Below are 20,250 nucleotides of genomic sequence, written 5' to 3'. Positions count from 1 at the left end.
TCTTTCACCAACGCCATGAATTATCTTGCTCTTTCCCAGATTTCTTTTAGCAAGTTGCTAAATTCCGTTCTTTCAGAAGGTGTTCAGCATTTAAAGGAGTCCTAAAGAACATCCACTGCCCCTAAGTAAGGTGTTGCTCAGGAAGTGACAAGATAACTAAGTTTCTATGGCTGAGAACTTGTACATTGACTTTGCTTCTGTACCACATCTTGGAGATTTCCTTACATTTCTTTTTCCCTAAGAGTTACTTCAACTGGCTCAGACTTTGTGGCTGTCAGGTAACTATAGACAAAGACATGTGGGAATCAAAGACATGTGGGAATCCCTTGAAAACGTAACACGCATATTTTCATGACAAAATATTTTGAGTGTTAAGTAGTCATATTCCCCAATGTTAGACGAGACAATACATTTGCCAGTGTATGCAGATGAACCCCATTTAATCCCTATACACCTCTTACTGCAAATTATGCTGTCAGGGAACCCCCCTAAATAATGGGTTTGCCTTTCTTCTGAGGGAAGGAAGCTATTGAAGGGAATATGATCTTCAGACTCAGACCAAGTGAAAGATCCAAAGGTTTATGATAGGATTCAGAAGAACTGCAGCATCTCAATGGGGAGATTATTCCACAACCACCACCACAAAGAAAAACCCCAAACCCAAAACAAACAAACAAACAAAAAACCACCCCAAAAATGCATTTTTCCATATCTCAGAAGAGATGGGATCCTGAATGGGCTAACATGCCCCCAGCTCTTCTTTTTTTTAATCAATTAACTCAGTTGTTTCCAATGCAAGTGCCACAGCTCTCAGAATTCCCTCGTTTCTAAACAAATTTGTACTTGTTTCATTACAACAAGAACATTTTCCCAAACACATCCTGAACATTAACAGCTAAGCAGAGAGGAGTAACCATGCCAGGCTGGCACCAGAAAGTTGCTTGGGCATTCCTAGGAACTTGGCAACCCCTTGGCATCCATAAGTTTCTGGGATACAGTCTACTGAACTGGCACTTCTATCAATCTGGGGCTGTGGGGAATGTTATGTTGAACATTTTCCCATCTCTGCATATCACCTTGTGAAGGTTAGGCATCCTGATGGCGTGAAATGGCGTCATCACTGCATGTATTTTGGGTGTGCTTTCATCCCGTGGGAAAGAAGAAAGCATTCATCATGGAGTGAAGACTTCCACAATGAGATAATGCTGAGTAGGAGAGCCAGGGTCACACAAGGTAGGATGCTATAGGAAAAGATGAAGGAGCAAGCTTTTTGCTGCAGAAAGAAAGAAAGGAATAAACTTTGCTTGGGCCAGGAAGTTCTAACATAAAGAGGAAGGTAATTAATTTCTACAGCAGAGCTCTGAGAGCTTATAATATGCTCTCGGATGAGCAGAAATAAAAGCTTGTCCTGAATACTCCTATTCTGAAAGAAGGTAGCATTGAGCGTAATATCAGAGAGAGCAGTCTGATGGAAATGAGCAGCGCTGCATGATTTCTGGCCAAGAGAACGGTGTGCAGTACGTCAGGGCTTGGCGTGTGGCAGAAGGTCAGAGCCAATCTGAGAACCCAGTAACAATAGTCATCATGGACACAGGTGCTTCCTGGATTGATCTTGCAATGCGGCTGTTTCCAATTAAATATGAAGCAGCTGTGGCCCTTTATCTGCTCAAGTCACTGGAATCCATCTGAGGGGAAACTTTCTCCCCTCTCTTCTCACTCAAAGCATGGAGCTCTGCTTTCTGAAGACAGAGAGAGGCAGGGACAGCCAGTTGGCAGGAGCCCCACAAAAAACAAGTTGTCTTTTTTATGTCAGGGCAAAGCAATGAGATACTGATTCAGCCATTTAGTTTCCAATGCCTTTATCTGGGGACAGGGAGGACAGCCAGCAAAATAAGAAGCAAATCTGAACGCTGTTGAAGGTTGTCAAGCAAACAGATGCGAGTCGCTTTCCCTCAGGCAACAAAATAAATAGATGAAGCCAACGCAAGGATAAGTTCTCAAGCACTTATGGCAGTGTTCTGCATGCTGAATACAGCAGGGTTTCTTTTACAGAATGGGATCGAGCTTTAAAGAAGGTGTTTTCATCAATCAGCTAGTGGGATTTGAGAAGAGGCTGAGGAAGGTCAACAGCAGGCCACCAGGCAGATCAACGGGAGCTAGGGGATTTCAGAAATCCAGTCAGTGAGAGCTCCCAAACAGCTCCACAACAGCTAAATGTACTTTAGATGAACTTCTCTTTGCCAGTTCATTGATTCTGGAGCCGTCAAACCCCTCCATGCCTTGGCTATCTCTTCTAGCCTGCCAAGCTCTCACTTTACTTTTCCCCAGTACCTTAAGAAAGGGAGAACTTGGCTCAAATGTGCGCTTGTCACTAGACAACAGAAATGTGAGACTCTAGGTATTCATTTTGGTCGACTTCATGACCCATGCTTAGCATTTTGGACACAGAAAGCCAACAATCTTCTGGCTTTATCCAGCCTGTATGTAACTGAAAGAATAGACAGCTTTGGTCTTTGACCTGTTTCACTCTTCCCAAGGCTTTTCTGATACTCAGGAACAGTACTAGTTATTTCTTACTGAAGTTGAAATGGATGTGGCAGAGCTTAAGCATCACACCACACTACCCCACCTACTTATGGTACCACTGCTTCATTATTATTAAACAACAAAGATCAGACTACTAATAATTTCAATAATAAAACATAGGAACAGAGATATTAAAGAAAAATAGTATTTGCTGTTTTGGCAAGGCAACATTTGTAGTAAGTAGGATGTAATATGAGTGTTTTGTTAAAGTTGCTTTCATCATTTCAAATAAGGGGGCTTCTGACATAACCTGAGAAAGACTGTCCTGCAAATTACTGTCAAGAGATCACTGATATTCAGCCAAACTCACCCTCAGTTTCCATATAATATACCTCCAAACATTCCTATGTGCCTATGTGCTCAAATCGTTCCTCTTCATCCTTCTCCGCACAATCTGTCCACAACAATTTTTTGGATTCCCTTGACCAAAACATAAGCATGCAGCTGCTTCAGGGGTTTAGAACCCTTGCATTTTTCTCCACTCCCACCAATCTCTACATTAGAGTCCAGCTGACCTTCCCTGAACGCTATCCAATTTTGAGTTGTCAGTGCCAGAATGCAGTGCAGTGAGCTTCACTCCCTTATACAACTTGCTTGGAAGCAAAGCAGAAATGTCTCTCTTGGGTTTCAGCAGAGGAGAAAAATACCTCTTATTTCATGTACAGCTTCACAAGAATCAAGATGAAAACACCTGCATCTCTACAATCCATAAAACAATTTCTTCTTGTAAGCAGGTCAAAATTGGTTGAGCTTCTACTTGTTTATTCTATGTTATACATGGGGTTAGTAGAGCCACTCTCCCAAAATGGTTCCTCTTCTGGGCCTTTATAACTGTTTTCAAATGTCTTTATTTTATCTTTTACAAAGGAAAGAGGAGAGCAAAAAAGAAGGTGAGACAAAAATGGAAGGTTCCTTAAGACTCAATTACAGCAACACAGAATCACAGACTGGTTTGGGTTTGGGGGGACCTTAGAGATCATCCAGTTCCAACCCCCTGCCATGGCCAAAGACACTTTCTACTAGAACAGGTTGCTCCAAGCCCTGTCCAACCTGGCCTTGAACACTCCCAGGGATGAGGCAGCCACAGCTTCCCTGGGTAACCTGTGCCAGCGCCTCATCACACTCACAGTATCTAATCTAAATCTATCCTCTCTCAGTTTAAAGCCATTCCCCCTTTTCCTATCGCTATGTGCCTTTGTAAGAAGTCCCTCTCCAGCCTTACTGCAGGCCCCCTTTAGGCACTGGAAGCTGCTCTAAGATCTCCTCGGAGCCTTCTCTTCTCCAGGCTGAACAAGCCCAGCTCTCTCATCCTGGGCTCCAGAGCAGAGCTGCTCCAGCCCTAGGAGCATCTTTGTGGCCTCCTCTGGACTCTCTCAGGTCCACGTCCTTCTTATGCTGTGGGCCCCAGAGCTGAATGCAATTCTCCAGGTGGGGTCTCATAAGAGCATAACATAACCCCAAGATCCCAATGATTAACTGGCTGTGCTTTCTGAATATGCCATCAACTTGTATCATACCTGGGTCTGACTAGACTGTCTTTTGCAGCTTGCCCAGAAATCATAAAACACAAGCTATTCTAAAAAAATGTGAGATAAAATGGTTTGCAGCAGCCTCCTTGTTTCTAAAAGGGAGCCCCAGCACTTCTGATGGCTATAGCTGTAGGACAATGAAAACACAATCCCTGATGTCCCAGGTCTGGGAGTCTCTTTTTTATCTGAAGGCAGAAAGCTATCTCCTGCAAATACATTTAAACTCTCTTTTATTTAAACTTTCCATAATCTCCTACTATTTCTGCACCTTCATTAATGCAATTTAGTGGCAACTCTGGACTTCTTTACCATGTTATTTATTTTTCTTCCTGTATTCTCATCTAAGACTGGCTGATCTGCCTGAATCATCAGACCATAGGAAAACATACAGAGCATCTAATCTTTATGGAGTACAACCACATGCTCTCTCTTAACAATCCAGTGCTCTCACACAACAGTATATATTATTGTATTGCGTCTGGCTGAGATGGAGTTAATCTTCCCCATAGCAGCCCTCACAGTGCTGTGCTTTGTATGGGTAGCTACAAAGGTGTTGATAACACACCACTGTTTTGGCCATGGCTGAGCAGTGCTCCCACAGCACCAAGGCTCTCTCTCCAACATTTCCTCCTTACCAATAGGCTGGTAAGATCTTGGGAGGGGACACAGCCAGGACAGCTGACCCAAACTGACCAAAGGGATAGTCCATACCATCGGATGTCTGCTCAGCAATACAAGGTAAGAGAAAAAAGGAGAGGTAAAGGGTGTGTGTGTGTGGGACACAATATATACTGAAGCCTGGCTTCCTGGGAAGCGGACAGACATTTGCTGCTGATGGGAAGTAGAGAATAAAATCTTCTGGTTTTGTTTGCTTCTGAGCATGACCTTTGCTTTTGCTTTATTAAACTGCATTTGTTTTGGTCCCAAAGGTGTTTTTTTCCATCTTATTTCCCCCTGGCCCCATCCTTCTGAGGAGGGGAGTGACAGAGTGGCTTGGTGAGCACCTAGTGTCCACCCAACGTCATAGAATCAACTTTAAGATCATGAAGTCCAACCTTTACCCCAGGATTGCCAAGTCCACCACTAAACCATGTCACTGAGGGCCTCATCTACATGGTTTTTGAATGCTTCCAGGGATGGCGATTCCACCGCTTCCCTGGGCAGCCTGTTCCAATGCCTGACTACAATTTCAATGAAGAGGTTTTTCCTAATATCCAATCTAAACCTCTCCTTGTGTAGCTTGAGGCCGTTACCTCTTGTCCTACCCCTTGTTCCTTGGGAAGAGAGACGAGTCACCTCCTCCCTTCATCCTCCTTTCAGGTAGCTGTAGAGAGTGATAAGGTCCCCATCCTGAGCCCTCTCAACCCACCACAACCCTTTAATAAAGTTTTCTATGTTCAGTGTTCAGAACAGATCCCACAGGAACAGGGCACTAATCCAGACAAAGGGACCAACCTACCCAATGTTCTGGTCTGGAGCTAGGAACAGAAGCTACCAAGTGTAGGATAACTCAACTAGAAAACATTGTTCCAGGCAGCAGTCCAAGTCCACTTGCTTTCAAGTAGGTTTCCCCCAAGGACTGACAATTTTAGGGAAGACATCAAATGAATAAGACACACTGCTGCCAAGGCAAGGGAATGCAGAGACAGAGGTGCCCCACATTGCAAATAAGTCAACATTAAGCAGTGGCTTTGTTTCAAGTTTCCTGCCCCATAACATTATTTCAAGTCTTCAGTGATATGTGTAGACATATCCCAAGGCCATAAGGAGCACTGCATCTTTCCTTCTTCTCAAGGGCTTGCAAACAGCCAATAAATTAATAGTTTCACAATTTCCAAGTAGAAATACTTTTCATGGGAAGATGATACTTTCAACTAAATGAAAATTGCTGAGGAAAGTGCCTGCTTGCCTGAGCGGAAAGTTTCTTTGTCAGAAACCTAGGAATGGTATATCTCAGCTGTTTTGGTATAGTTTGCTTGTTTTTTCTATTTTTCTGTATTTTAAGACACAGGCTTCTTTTGTTGATTTTAGCCCAAATTTCTAATTCCAGTCAGTCACAGTCTTTACTGCTCTTCCCTCTGTCATGTTGACTTTTCTCCCTCTGCCAAAGTGCTTCTTAAACCTCCTCTGAATAATTCTGTTTGATAGCTTTTTCTTCCCCTTTTCCCCCATTGTTATTTAAGACTGTGCTTTTATTGCTCAACATACTCCAAGAAGCATTTGGGCTAAATGCTCTGTCAAAGACACTTATGTACAGTTGAGCCGTATTATACTCCAAATGAATCACTGCGTATGTTTCACAAACAAGGTTAGATAAGTCAGATTTTCCAACTACATTAAACATAGCTGTTTCAGACATGGTCTACTAGCCCTCAATAATCTTCCATGTTGAAACTTGCCTCATATTTGGACCATGTCATGTCTGCCCACGAGGGACAGAAGCATGCTGCTAACACTTTTCTCCTAATGAAGATAACAATCCTATGACAGAGCGGTCTCGGCCAACTTTTATCTGCAGAATGCAGGGGAAAGGCTAACTTTGCAAAGCTAGCTGGTCTCTCACCATCCCTCCCACAGTTTTATTGCCTTTGATATCTTTAGACAGAGATTTCATCTAAATGGCCATTAAAAAGAGAAGTTTATGGGGGGAAGGAAGTCTGTTTCACCAACTAAGGAAGATTTTGTGTCATGTTTTATCTGATACTAATGAAGACCGCCAAGAGCCTGGTTCTCAATCCTTCTTGCCCGCTTTACTTGATCAGATAGATGAAGCAGCTCAGTGAATACTGAATCTATGTTTACCTGCCCACCACACTTTCCAAGGTGCTACATTAAATGTGGTCCTCCAGACAAAACTGAAATTCCACCTAAAGAAGAGCCACCTGACAGAAGGGCCTGAAAACATGAAGGTGGTGGCATTCTACTGCTCTGCAATGGGGAAGTGACTAAAACTCCATGGGGATTAAAAAGACAAAACAGCTATGGGGAAATAAGCGCTGAATGAGATGTTTCTTGAAAACAGAAAGAAATTGTGGCACTATGGATCTGATATAGTGAAGCAGCTGTGATACAAATAATGTCTCCAAGTGAAACAGAACAGCCACTGAAGCTCCATATGTTTCCAAACTCACAACAGATGCTTTACAATGCACTTTTTGTCTGGAACTGGAAAGGGAGGTTCTTCACCCCCTCACCCTCTTCCTATACTAATGCAATAAACTTGCTTAGTCACAGAAAAAGGGAGAGAAAAGAGAAAAAGAGAGAAAGTGATCAATAATCTGTGGGCAGCTGCTTACTTTCCAATTGGTTGTCCAGGAGGGGTGTGCTCCACTTCAAATCCTGCTTGTCTCAGTACATCAATCACAGTGTTGTTACCGAGGAAGTGACCTAAAATACAGGTAGAAAATAGCACTGTCAATCACACTGCTCCTGTCACTCACTTGAGTTCCTCCTGTTGGAACAACAGGTTTGGGAAGCAAGGTTATCAGAAGCTAGACCAGCTCCAAAAGCAAGAAAGGCACATTATGCAATCTATTGTAATTCAGACTCAGCTATTCACCACATAGCTTACTGCAATGGCAATGGCCAGAGGAAGAGACCATGTACAGCCTGATACGATCTTCTTCCATCTTATTTACCCCTCCCTCCCCTCATATGGCCAAGGGACTGGGTGGATAAAAGAAAACCTGGATGAACTGCTAGTCTTGTCTTCCACTGTGGCCATTCTTAGTATGTGCACAGAGTAAATAAAGTTCTAACATGGATATCAGAATGACCCTGCAGTGGCAAAAATATCACTAGAGCTTTGAGTCATGAATTAGAACAATTTACAATGCCAGATGTCCACCCTGCCCATCATCATTCATTGACATCTGCTTATGAAGAAGCTCTGAAGCTGCTGTACTACACACTTAGTGCTTTATCTAAACCAGCAGTGATTCAGGAAATGCTTCATCAACTGCTCAGCCACCTGCACAGCTGGTTTGGGAGGAGCTGGGATGGTAACCTTATCTCTCCAAAAATGTGAAGATTTAGGCCTGTAAATCACGGTTCTCTGCTAGAAGTGTAAAGGTCGCATTCCTATTCACAGAAGTAACAAAGAGCACAGTAAGTATTGCAGCATGTATGGGCCTTGAAAGAGTTTACTTAAGAGAGTCCTATATACTTGAGGTCTGAACCAAATCCCACTGGAGTCAATGGGAGCCCTCAAACGGCTTTGGGTACAGACTCAATAAGGCAGTGTAATCCCTCCAAAGCTTTCAACTTATTGTCAGAGTCCCACATTGTTTTCAGGGTGGGTTAGATGTATAAAGCAAAGAGGCAAGAAGCCTACTAACAGGTTTATTAAAATCCATGTAATCCAGTAACCCGTCTCCAACTGTAGCCTGTGCTGAATATTAAAGGCATATAAATATCTACAAGAATGACACTAAGAAACGACAGAACAATCCTCCTCCATTATGTCCATTAGCTTCCAGCTCTGTACGGCTGGGTGACCCCCATTTATACCCAGGTCACTGCACCTCACTGCTAGCTCTGAATAGACCAATTCACCACAAATGTGCTCAAGCCTCTGCCTCTGTGTACTTTTTGCCCCGTGACATCTTGTAGCAGGGAGTTCCACCACATGCCACGTGTAAAAAAGCACTCCTCTGGTTTGCTGCTGCTTGCCTTAAGCAAAATGTGTTTCCAGGAGATGTTTGTAACTGCCCGGCTCCATAGCAAAGCCAAATGCTTTGCGTAGTGAAAACAAGGAGGCAGGACATGCCCGAGTCTCTCTCCATGGATGCAACTGTGTAAGGAGCTGGTGTAACTGTCAGCAGAGTCACCCCTAGGGCACTTCACCCATACTGCACAAAGTTGCTATGGCTTTAGGAGTAATTCAGTTCCTAGTACTCACTAAGCCTGCATCTCTCTACTCATGCTGCCAACAAGGGCGCTAATTCACATCAGTTGTGGGAATGATGTAGTCGTATGGCTTTCAGTGCAACTTGCAAGCACTGCTAAGAGCTTTTAGCCAAAAGACATTTCTTTAAATGATTAAACATACATTTGCAGACCCCTAGTGTGTTCCAGGATTCCTCCACTTCCTTTTAAGAAAACTCAAAATTTGATTTTCCCCTAACTTATTTATAACAAAAGCCAAAGGAGCAAAGAGCAGTCCCAAAAATGTGCTACACACCCTCAGAGATTCAAGAAATGAGACATTTGTGAGTGATTAACTGGGTTTGATCACATCCTGGCTTTTTATGCAGTGGCCAAGACAAATAAAGGTCCCCATTCTGTTGTTGGCAAAGTGACACCGAGCAACCAAATGCAAAGGTGTCGAAGTCAGAGATATTTCTGAGTCCATAGGACAGCGTTCTACTTTCCCTGAACCAGAGTCTCAAATGCCAAGAGATTTCTTAATGTAAACAGTTGTCCTGAATCCAGCAAATCTTTGACATCGTGACAGTACAAAAGAACCCAATTTTAACCGCTTTAAACCCAGGGAAGAAAGTGACTATGCAACAGCTCTGATTCCTCCTCCTCAAAATGGTAGGACCGTCAACAATGTCAGCCACTCAGCAAAGCCTGCAAGTCTCTTCAGGTGATGGATGAAGACAAAAGGTGATACTCTGGACTTCCCATTCCTGCCCTCTGTGTGGAGATCACGATGAAAGCTGCTAGCTCACTGGACTGGCGATCTGCTGTGCAGGATAAGCATAGTGAGATACATGTTTCCACAGGGTAAGTCACCCCCAGCCCTTCAAGTCGTCTGCCATTCCCCCGTCTCTTGGGAGCTGTCCTCCAGCTATCCAGGAGTTTGTGTCAGATTTTGACTGCAATTACAGTCAACAAAGGAGGTTCCTGTCAAGGTAAAACCCACACACATGGGGAATGTGTGTGTCCAGGACCTCTTCTGAGATCAGGGACTGAACTTCCGCATCACACATCTCCTTACCCTCTGCTCCAAGCTTAAGGCTTAGTCCCTTAATTTTGCCTTTCCTAGCATGAAGGAATACCAGCTTCCATCAAGAAAACCCTACCAAACTTCCAACCTCTGAACAAATCAAAATTGTCATTACAAACTTTTAGGTGAACATTTTAAGTCCACAATTCAACACATAGTGAAACATTTTCAACGCCCCAGTTCAACCAAGGTAGAAGAAATCAAAAGAACAACAACAAAAAAAATCAAAACCAACCCCCATCTTCAACTATCCCCAAATAATTTTCCATTCCACACACATAAACAGAGCCTGAAGCTTTAACAACCACTAGGAAATGGCATGAGCACGTCTGTGCAAAGCTTTACATTTAGACTCAGCTTAAAACGTTCCCATTTGCATTATCCCATGTGCATCTGGGTAAATCACCACCTATCCCACCGTGAGCTTACCCTGTTAATGCATCCTTTCCACCTACTTGCAATATTTCTATACAGATCAGGTCTGACTCCTTTTCTTCACTTCTCCGCTCAGTCAGAATTCACATATTGCAACTGGCTTTGTATTTGCTGTTTTCCATCACAGCAATGCTGTTATGGCTAACTCATTGCCTGCTTGTGCACGCTACAAGCAGCTTGAAGTCATGCTCTACCTCAGCAACGGAAAACCCGGAAATACGCATGCTCAAAGTCCAAGCCTTCCCACCCAATACACACCTTCCCAACAGTGATCCATGGTAACCCATGACAAGGAGCTCCTCAGGATCAGAAAAATGTGGAAAAGGAGGGTTTGAGGCAAAAGGTGGCACTCAAGAGGTCCATTGCAAGTGAGTAAAGCGAGCCATGAAAACATGCTCGTGTCATTGCTGTACTTTCATGGTTAAGTAATTCCTGGAAGAGATGCCTTGGCTGGCCTTCAGCTGCTAAGTCCATCACAATTATCCTTCCCAGTTTTAAAATCCAGGAATATTTTCTATATGAGAAATTTCTTACATAGAACAACTCTCCTTGGTGATATATATATTGCGATAGCCATTCACTCATTAGATATTGACAACAACGTAATACTTTTGACAGCTTATGGCATGAACGAAAACCAATTTAACGTGTATATTAGAGACAATTAAGCTCAGCATCAGTGAAAAACACTAAGTCCTGGCCTCTGACTACCCATATGTGCAAACAGAACATGTAATAGTTGCCAGATTTTTTATAACATCAGTGGATTTATTTTTTATTTATAGATATAAAAAAGTGCTTTTTATATATATATGTGTGTGTGTGTGTATGCTTCTGCTTAAACCTCTAAAAATTTCCCTGCCTAGCCTACAAATTTTCATGAAAATAACAAAATCAAGAAAGTATAACTATTGAAAAGTTACTGTGTTTAGATACTTACGAGACAGATTAGAGAGACAGGGGAATGCTCTCACTTCTCCATCACTATTCCCTCTTCAGTCTAAACCTGAGTAAACTATTTCTGCAGTATTAACCAAATTTACCTTGACAGCTGATGAAAACTGGATCCAAGAGGTCAGAGCATAACTGCCTCGGGAAATCCAAGCAAGTATGGGAAAAGGAGAGAAAGCAGACATAAAAAGACTTTCTAGGTAGGGACTTGAAGTGGAAGAATGTACTTGAGCAATGGAGATATGAAGTACAGTCTCTCCTAACAGTTTAAGGTAAAAAAAGAGGTGTGGAGGCAATCCTTCCATCCTGTAAGGATAAGGAGGCACTCATGGGATTTGCCTGGGGACAAGACCCAGTGCTAAACACTGAGTCACTTCCATAGTTTGCATACAAACACAGTGGAGTGGCTGAGTGGCTGGGATGTTTCTTCATTAAATTTGATGAGGTCAAGATTATCCTCCTTCCACTCAGGTCTTGTTTTATCAATACAGAGGTTCTGGAGACACTGGAGGAACATGTTATACAGCACAGTTGCTACCATTAATCAAACACTCTCCATCCCTGGGTTGCTTTTTTACTTTTAATTAAGATCTGTGCTTTAGACTACACAAAGCAGATGCCTGTAGTGCGTTTCCTTATCTCCACAAGGTTTCATTTTTCACTGTTATAAAGAAAGAATAAACCACTTTATTTTTTCACTACAAGGTGAAAAATGCATGGTTTCCTTAAAGCATGTGCATGCACAAACACACTACTGAAATAAAGGCATTTTCTTCCTTTCTTTGTAGAATATCCTGAGGTGGTAAGAAACACGCTTATCAGCCAACTCTAACAGTAACAGCCACATATTTTCTAATTGACCACAGAAACTAAAGCTCTCCTTTACCATTTCAGACACTCCGGTGACCTCCACCAATAGCATACCTAAGCATAAGGTTGCATCCCTCAAAAGTTAAATGAACTTGGGTGTTCCTACACAGAAAAACATAACCTTGTTTTGATGGCAGAAGCTGAAAAAGTGTTTTTAAGCAAATGTTATGTACTTTATCTGGGTCTAGAGATCTACTACAAATTACTTTGTCTCTTCGCTTCACAAGTCTTTGTTCCACGGCTTAGAAGGATAAAGGGGTACAAAGGAGCAGGAGATAATTCCCTCACAAAGGACCTCCATTGCCAGATCCTTTGAAGTTGTGCTAAAAAAGCCTTGCTAGCCCATTAGCTGACACACAGCAGAAACCTGAACTGTTTCCATGCACACTACAAGCAGAGCTATTTTCTGCACAATTAGTCATAAAAAGGGCCAATGTAAACTGTGTCGGGAGGTCTCAGTTCTTTACATTCTCCACACAGTGAATCAGACGTTATGTATAATGTTTTGTTGCCATTTAGACCTCAGGCTGCTTTGCAATCAGGAGACGGCAGTCTCTATTCCTCTTTCTCTCTCGACACTGATTTTCAAGCCCCTTGGCACCACCAGTGTTTATGGTAGTTAGGCTTCACAAGAATGAGTGTAGGTAAAAATGCATATGCTGAAAGCTCCACGTTTCAGTTGGGGCAAATATGGGTTCTTTTGCTTGCTGCCTCCAAAAGTATGCCTCCAGTTCTCTTGTTCTGAGACGGGTCACACTGAGTATTTTGGAAGCTGGACGATGAATTGTGTCAAGAAGAGGCTGTAGGAGTTACAGCAAACACTTCAGGCAGTGAATTTTATCTGAATTTGATAATTCCTCTATTATAACATTCCATTCTAACAGTCTTTAAGTAACAGCATGAATTCACTGGGGGGAAGCACATGACATCCCACATCACTCTTTCCAGCCACGGCAGATGTCCCAGATCCATGATGGGGAATCAGTCTTGTGGATAAATCCTCCAAATTTTCAATTCCCCTCCATTCTTTATCCAGCATCATTGCTGCTTCTATCTCTGCATCCAGTCATTCTTTGGTAATGTCAATCCTTTAAAAACTGGAGCCTCTTTTAGCCTTTCTCATGCCAACTCACATTTAGATTGCTATTGCTAGCATAGGATTGCTCCTCTTTCTTCCTAAACCACTTATTTTCCTAAACTCTCACTTGGGACTGCCTTGAATCAGTATCTTGAGTGCACTTTGACAAGGAGCAAACATTAGATTTGCTCACAGATCTTGCTTTTATGAGTTGGATCTAGATGTATCTGGAAGTTTCCTCCAGCCTGAGTACCCTTCTAATGTGAAGCGTCTTACCAGACCATAAGGAAACACAGCAGGTAAGCAATTAGGCAGGTCACATATAGCATCGAGTGACGAGTATGATGTTAGGACTACCTGAAAATATTGATTTTTAGATTTTGCTGATAACATGAAAAAAAAAATAATGCTTCTGGGGATTCAGCGGGGGAATTTTCTGGGAATGGCTGGAAGGATCCCAGTGCCCCCCACTTCCACGGTTAGTATGAAACATAAGCCTTACTCCATGCCAGAGGATGAGACATTCAGTGTATGTATCATCAGCATCCCAAATGCATCCCTACCCAAACCACAGATAGACCAGATCCAACAAAAGCTTCCTAGAGGCTGGTATTCATGAGCTGCACATGGGCTTTCCAAGACAAAGTGACTTGCAAAGATACAGCACAGAACTGAGAGTGCCCTGGGGCAGCTCCTGGCTAGGAACAGCACCAAAATATTATGGACAATAGATGTAATAAGTGTGAACCCACAGAAATTCAGCAGCCTCAGAGGTAACCGCTACTAGGTCTGTTGATGCTACCCTGAGCAGCTGTACTGGATTTGTGTGGCAAGGTTTTGGTAGTGGGGTGGGTAGAGGGGTGGCTTCTGTGAGAAGTTGCTATAAGCTTTCTCTGTGTTCAACAGAGTCAATGCCATCCAGCTCCAAGATGGAACCACCACTGGCCAAGGCTGAGCACATCAGAAGAGAGAGAGAGGGGAAAGGTGCTTTGTGATTTAGTTTTTATTTCTGATTATCCTGCTCTGATTTGATTGCTAATAAATGAAGCTAATTTCCCCAAGTCTAGCTTGTTTTGCTTGTGACAATAATTGGTGAATGATCTCTCACTGTCCTTATCCTGATCCATGAGCCTTTAAATTGTATTTTCTCTCCCCTGACCAGTTGAGGAGGGGGAGTGACAGAGCAGCTTTGGTGGGCACAAGCAGCATCTAAAGGATCATACAGGAGAGTGCCCAGTGCTCAAAGCTGGTAAGCCTGTCCCCTCAGGTTGCTGGCTTTTGCTCTGCTGCAGGACACAGTTTGGCACTTGGAAACTTCAGCATTATACAAAAAGCCGGGGAGGAGAGCTGGAGATGCAGAGAATGAGCTTTCTTCCTCCCCTGTTTGGCAGGAGTATCCGAGCCCAAAGCATGCCTTAAAATACACTTTGTACAAGCCACATGCAATGGTCTTGTAAAGCAGGCTTTCATCATAGCTTCCTTACATCATGCCACCCCTTCTCCAAGGCAGATGGAGAAATCATTTTCCCTCTTGTTTGATGTTGTTATTTTCTGCAGTTGTGAGGAACTGACTCACAGCCACTTTGGACAGTCACGGGAAGCAAAGCAATAACACATAAAAGGCAAACCGTGCAGCACTTTGAACGTCCAGCAATCCTCCCATGGCTCTCCTTCATTCTTTCCTTGCATGTAATCGCCTCTCTCCCATCTCACCCATGAACACTTACAGAATATGCTCTGGAGAAAGGCCACACTGTAGCCAGGGGAGAACGGAGGGACGAGGGGCCAGAACTCGAGGGGGTTATTCCAGACTGCTGCCAGGGTAATGGAGCACACATCTGTGTTTCCCTGGGGTGTCTTTGCGATCTGCAGTGCAATACTGTACTTGGAGCATCTCAGCCTGAAGGACAGACTCCCAGAGCCACTTTCTATCTTCTCGCTGGCCCTTAGTACAATAAACTCTCCTCAAGTCTCTGCTGTTCTGTTCTTCCTCTGCTTATCCCTCTGAGTATCCCTTCTGTTCAGGGCATAGAGATATTCCAGAGGCACCCAAATGTCACACACTAGAAATCCTTCTCTGGAAGCGGCCTGGAATGCGGTACACAAATCCCTTAACAGACTTAGCGTAAGATGGAACTGAGCTTACCAGCTTGGGACTAGTGCCATGCTGGCACAGCTCTCTGCTTTCAGGCCCAATACAGTACCATCACATGGGCTCAGCCACTCAGCTCTGTGCTGTCTTTGCACACCTTCCCTAGCACACTTGCCCTAAATATATGACAAAGAAAACAATCATTTTTTATTTGTATTATTTACCAAAAGGTTATTTTTAGTTCAAGTCTAAACCAGAAGCTTCACTTAGGTTAACAATAACACCACAAGTGAGAACTGAAGTGAGGTCACCCCCCAACCATCTCCTCTGGCCTCTGTGTCAGACCACAGCAACAACTGAGCTGTGACAGATCAACCCAACAACAGCGTTCAAAGCTGCTTCTGACATTTCCAAATGAAGTGACTAGTCTAAACTGGTCAGTCTCACTGGAGAGCATGGGCATCTCCACACAACAATTCATTCCAACATCTCAAATACCAGGTTTGGGAAGAACATAAGCCTTGTGTGCAATTCTCACTCTCCACTGACCATGTGAGTTTAAATAGCAACTTTAGCCTCAGCATCTATTAGACATGGCATGATGGCCCATCAAGCCACCCTACCACTGCCCAGAAGCTCCCAAATACTGTACAGAGCTCATCCTTCTGCCCTGTCCCCCACCTTTCTTGCATGCCAGAGTTCGCAAGGGAGGGGGAGCTGTGTTGATCTGTGCTGGACAATGTGCTTTGGTTGATTATGGGGCCTTTTGGGCTATTTAATAATTTATCTTTACTTATATTGCAATAGGAGTTTTCCAAAGAGAGAATGTCCAACAGAAGATGACTCTTTCAGTATATAAATAAATAACTGGATATCAAGGATCTAATTTTAAAGGGCAGAAGGAGGTGGATGAGTAGCTCATAATACCCTATTACTTCAAGCCTACTATGTTTGAGATATGAGGAATTCAATCCCTTCCTGACTATGCTAAGGAAAAGCTCCTTGGGGGGATAAACAACAAAGCCTACAGGCTGAAAGTGTTTCTTTTCTAAAACGCATTTGTGCTGCTTGCTGGTATATGCTGGAATAACTTGTCAGGACTAGAAACTTCTAGGAAAAAGATTATGTGGGTAGGGCTGAAGTGAAGACAGGGCCTCACTGTCCATTATATTGCATGGAGAACAGTTGTTGGTATTTTCACCTATAGCAGAATGCATGTTCCTCACTGTATCATGTTTTTGGGAACACACCTTTCTACGCAGAAACATGATGTAAGGTGTGACTAGAGGTGTGTGCCAGCCATGCAGCTGTACGGCAGTGAACATGTCTCTGTGACCCTCGTGTGATCCCCTTCAGGGAACAGGGCCAATATACAAAATCTTGGGAACTTCACCCATTGCCAGCTTTGCAGCCAGAGACAAGGAGATGAGTCTGAGGAAACCCCAGCATCTCTAAGAGTCTTCTCAGGTTGCTGAGACATCTCTGAGACTGGCCCAACCAGCTCGGACCATCAGATCATCTAAGTGCAGACAGCCTGGTATGAATGTGCTGTCTATTGTTTGCCAACTGTCATCAACACCTCAAGCAGTGAGGAAATCCATCGGAAAACACAGTCTCCTTTTTTGCCCAAGGTGCCTCATTAGTCTGCTTGCAGCCTTCCTGGAGCAGACAACATGCTCCCATCTGAAACAAACCTATCAGCTCTCTCCATGTAAGCCATGTTGGCCCCCACGGACAGCAGCCACGCTAAAGTCCCCACAGCTGGCGGTAGGCAGGTAGCCTCGGAGCAAAGTGTTTCATATCCCATTGCAAATCCCTTGAGCCGTCCCAAACTAGTCTGGAATGCACATGGACCTGCTTGCCAAAGCCAGGCAAGCACTGGGGTAGGGGGGAGAAAACTTGTTTCCATACCTCCCTGTTCCACACTTGTTCTTTGCAAAGAAGGCAAGTGTGAACGTGTTACTACAACACCTACAATGACTTGATGGAGTCTGAGCTCAGGGCAGCTGCTAGCCTTGGAAAGCTCCTTGGTCAGCAAAAGAGGGTTTTGTATGTAGAGTATCTCATTGAACTTGTGGAGACATTTCTGAGGCAAGGACCAGATCCTGTGTAACTCAGATTTACTTTGGATACAGCCAGTACTATGAAATACAGAATCTTTGCCTGCTTTAGGCAAAGGCTTCTGGCAGGTAATAATGATGTACTTAGTAGCTAGCAGTAGGAAATAAATAGTGGTTACCACCATGGCATACTATTGCAGGCTCTGGCAATCAGAAGTTTAGTGACTTCCAGAGCTGGACTATTGATTTTGTCCAACCAGTTTTGGTCTCATGGATGCATTTGGCTTCTACAACATCCTGTGGCCACTCTGTAATTATATACAGTGTAAAACAGCACTTCCCTGGCGTTTATTTGGAACCTGCCCACTGATCATTTCATTGGGATTCTCCCAGTTCGCACAAGCACAGCTCTAAACTGAATGTAAAAGAACGGTGCTCTTGCTCCAGTGTGAAATTAAACCATGCCAGGGAAGTGAGTTGGGGGCAATGGCTGTCAAAGCTGTGAAATTACTTCAAAAGACTACAAGACAGGCTGTCATTTTCTGTTTGAAAATGAGTTTGAAAACCACGAATCAAAGCTCCCAGTTGACAGGAGACGGATCCTTGCTTATTCTTTCTGCTTTTGACCTCCCACTCAACTATTTTACAGACTGGTTTCTATTTTGCACTGTTTTCCTCATCCTTTCTAGGAGTCCCTTTCTGATGGTTTATTTGGATTGTGGATGCCTCATAAGTGAAAAACGTGGTGATGCCATAGCACAAGACACAGTGATTCCTCAGCAACTTGCTGGCTCACTGCAGTTCACGGACACAGAACAAACTGTGCTGGAGCAGAGAGTACTGATGCTTTCCAGCCTGCTTCTCAAGCTGGCACAGGAAAACGAAAGCCGTTTGCCTAGACTTTAACAAGGAAACTCTTCAAGAAACCCAAACCCTTGCCTCCTTAGTGTCTTTTTGTATCTGAAAGCTTCACGTTGTTAAAGACTATTGACAGTTCATGCTTTTCCCAGTAAAATCCAGCTGGCCACTGGATGTCACTGTTGTTGCAGAATAACACACCAGAAAGTTCCCAAATCAGGCTGTCAATAAGGTGCGCTGAAGTCACTCAAACTTGGAAATGGCTTCTTCCTTTGAGCTAACCAGCACAGTGCCGGTGGCACTTGGAGGCTGCCCCACAACTGCGAACAACTGGAAGCAAGTCTCACTCAACGGCATTGAGGTCTCCATCAGCATCTGAGGGCAAGTTTTCCATGGAGCTCATGGACCCTGACTCACCTGTGCAGAGATGTGCATCCCCTCTTCTTGCTACCTCCACTCTGGTTTTGATGAGACGTCCCCCCTGAGCCTCCCACATCCAACCCTTCAGTTTGGACTCAGCCCTTTCTCTTCTGCCATATAGCGGTGAGCTCTGCAGCAAGCATGTTTCCAAGCTTGTCCTTGGTCATGGATTAAAAGCAATTACATGTAGTTTTGCTCTGTGGTTTTAGCTGGCCCTGCTGAAAGGGCAGTTTAGCATAGTAGGATGTCTTTCAAGGTTTGAGCTAATATCTCAATTGAAACCAGCTTTTGTGTTACACAGATCATTTGCCTTCTGTGAATTACACCAGGAATCTCCAAAGTTACTCAAGCACACAGAGAAAACCTGCCCTAAAAGACCTTCCTGAGCCTTTAAATTCAGCTAAGGATGCCTTTGCATCATCATGGTGAGCCTCACCAGTGCAGACTTTCAAGGAGAGCTTTGAGGCTATAAGCTGAGGCTCTTTCCTATGTGAAAGCAGGAGAAACAAGCCTCAGGACTTCACAAACCCCTTTTGGATTGGGGTCACCAGGTGCAGATGGTGCTGCTGTGGCATTTCAGGAGGTGTAAATTGGGATTTCCTTCCCACCTTACACTCCAAGCTTGCTGCTTGATTCATGCCTACTCTAACACCAGGAAGCAAACCCACAAAACAAGGCAGATGAAGACAACAAACTATTGCTTCTGAGGAGAAAAAGAAAGCAGGAACACATCACAGACATTTATTAAGCTGCTTATGTTGCAAGGCCTTCAGATACAGATGGTGCGGGAAAAGATCTAGAATACCTGCATCCGGAGATCCATCTCTTTTAAAGTACAAAGCATGCCCAAGGTTGTGAAATAATAGAAAACTAGGTAGAGAGTACCCATTTTAGTCCCTTTAAACATCATAGATCAGGATCAATTCTGCCTGGGCATGATGGAACAGATCAGCTTTGACCTATAGCTTAGAAAAAGAATCTCCATAGGACACTTCAACCACAATATTTTTAAAGCATTAGGAGATTCCTTGGCTGTGTCTTTATTAATTTTCCTTTCTTTAAAAGCAAAACAGAAGAAGGAAATGCTTTGGGAAGGACAGACAATCCTTTGGCTAAAGGTCCTGTGGTGGAAGGAGCAGGGATTTCAAGCTAGCAATAGCAAAGACTCTACTAGGAGGGTCAGTAAATCTTAACTCTCAAATAGACCATCTGCATAGTAGGAAAAGAACAGAGAATAGTCCTGCAGTACTTCTCAGTTGTAAAGGTGCTGTGTGAGTACAAACACTGCTCACTCCAAATCTCATATGCAACCTCTCTGGGACACTGCCTGACACAAACCTACAGTGATGAGTTCCATCCTGCAAGTACTTCCAGTCATAAGCTACTCAGTACATGCAAACAGTCGTATCAAGCCTCCA

At 43.6% G+C, this 20,250-nt stretch overlaps 1 protein-coding gene across 1 annotated transcript in view; it reads right to left on the bottom strand.

The window, feature by feature from the left end:
* Window positions 1-20,250, bottom strand: part of TRABD2B (TraB domain containing 2B) — a gene marked incomplete at its 3' end in the record, with an annotated part of 297,475 nt that overhangs the window by 39,874 nt on the left and 237,351 nt on the right. The window contains exon 5 of the mRNA XM_080624083.1: window positions 7,412-7,502. Within this exon, the coding sequence (XP_080480209.1) occupies window positions 7,412-7,502 (91 nt within the window). The remainder of the gene's footprint in view (window positions 1-7,411; window positions 7,503-20,250) is intronic.

The sequence above is a fragment of the Psittacula echo genome (genome assembly GCF_963264785.1).
Source record: "Psittacula echo genome assembly, chromosome: 7".
NCBI classification, from domain to species: Eukaryota; Metazoa; Chordata; class Aves; order Psittaciformes; family Psittacidae; genus Psittacula; species Psittacula echo.
The sequence above is the reverse complement of the archived record's forward strand: the minus strand, read 5'-3'. Positions and strand labels throughout refer to the sequence as shown.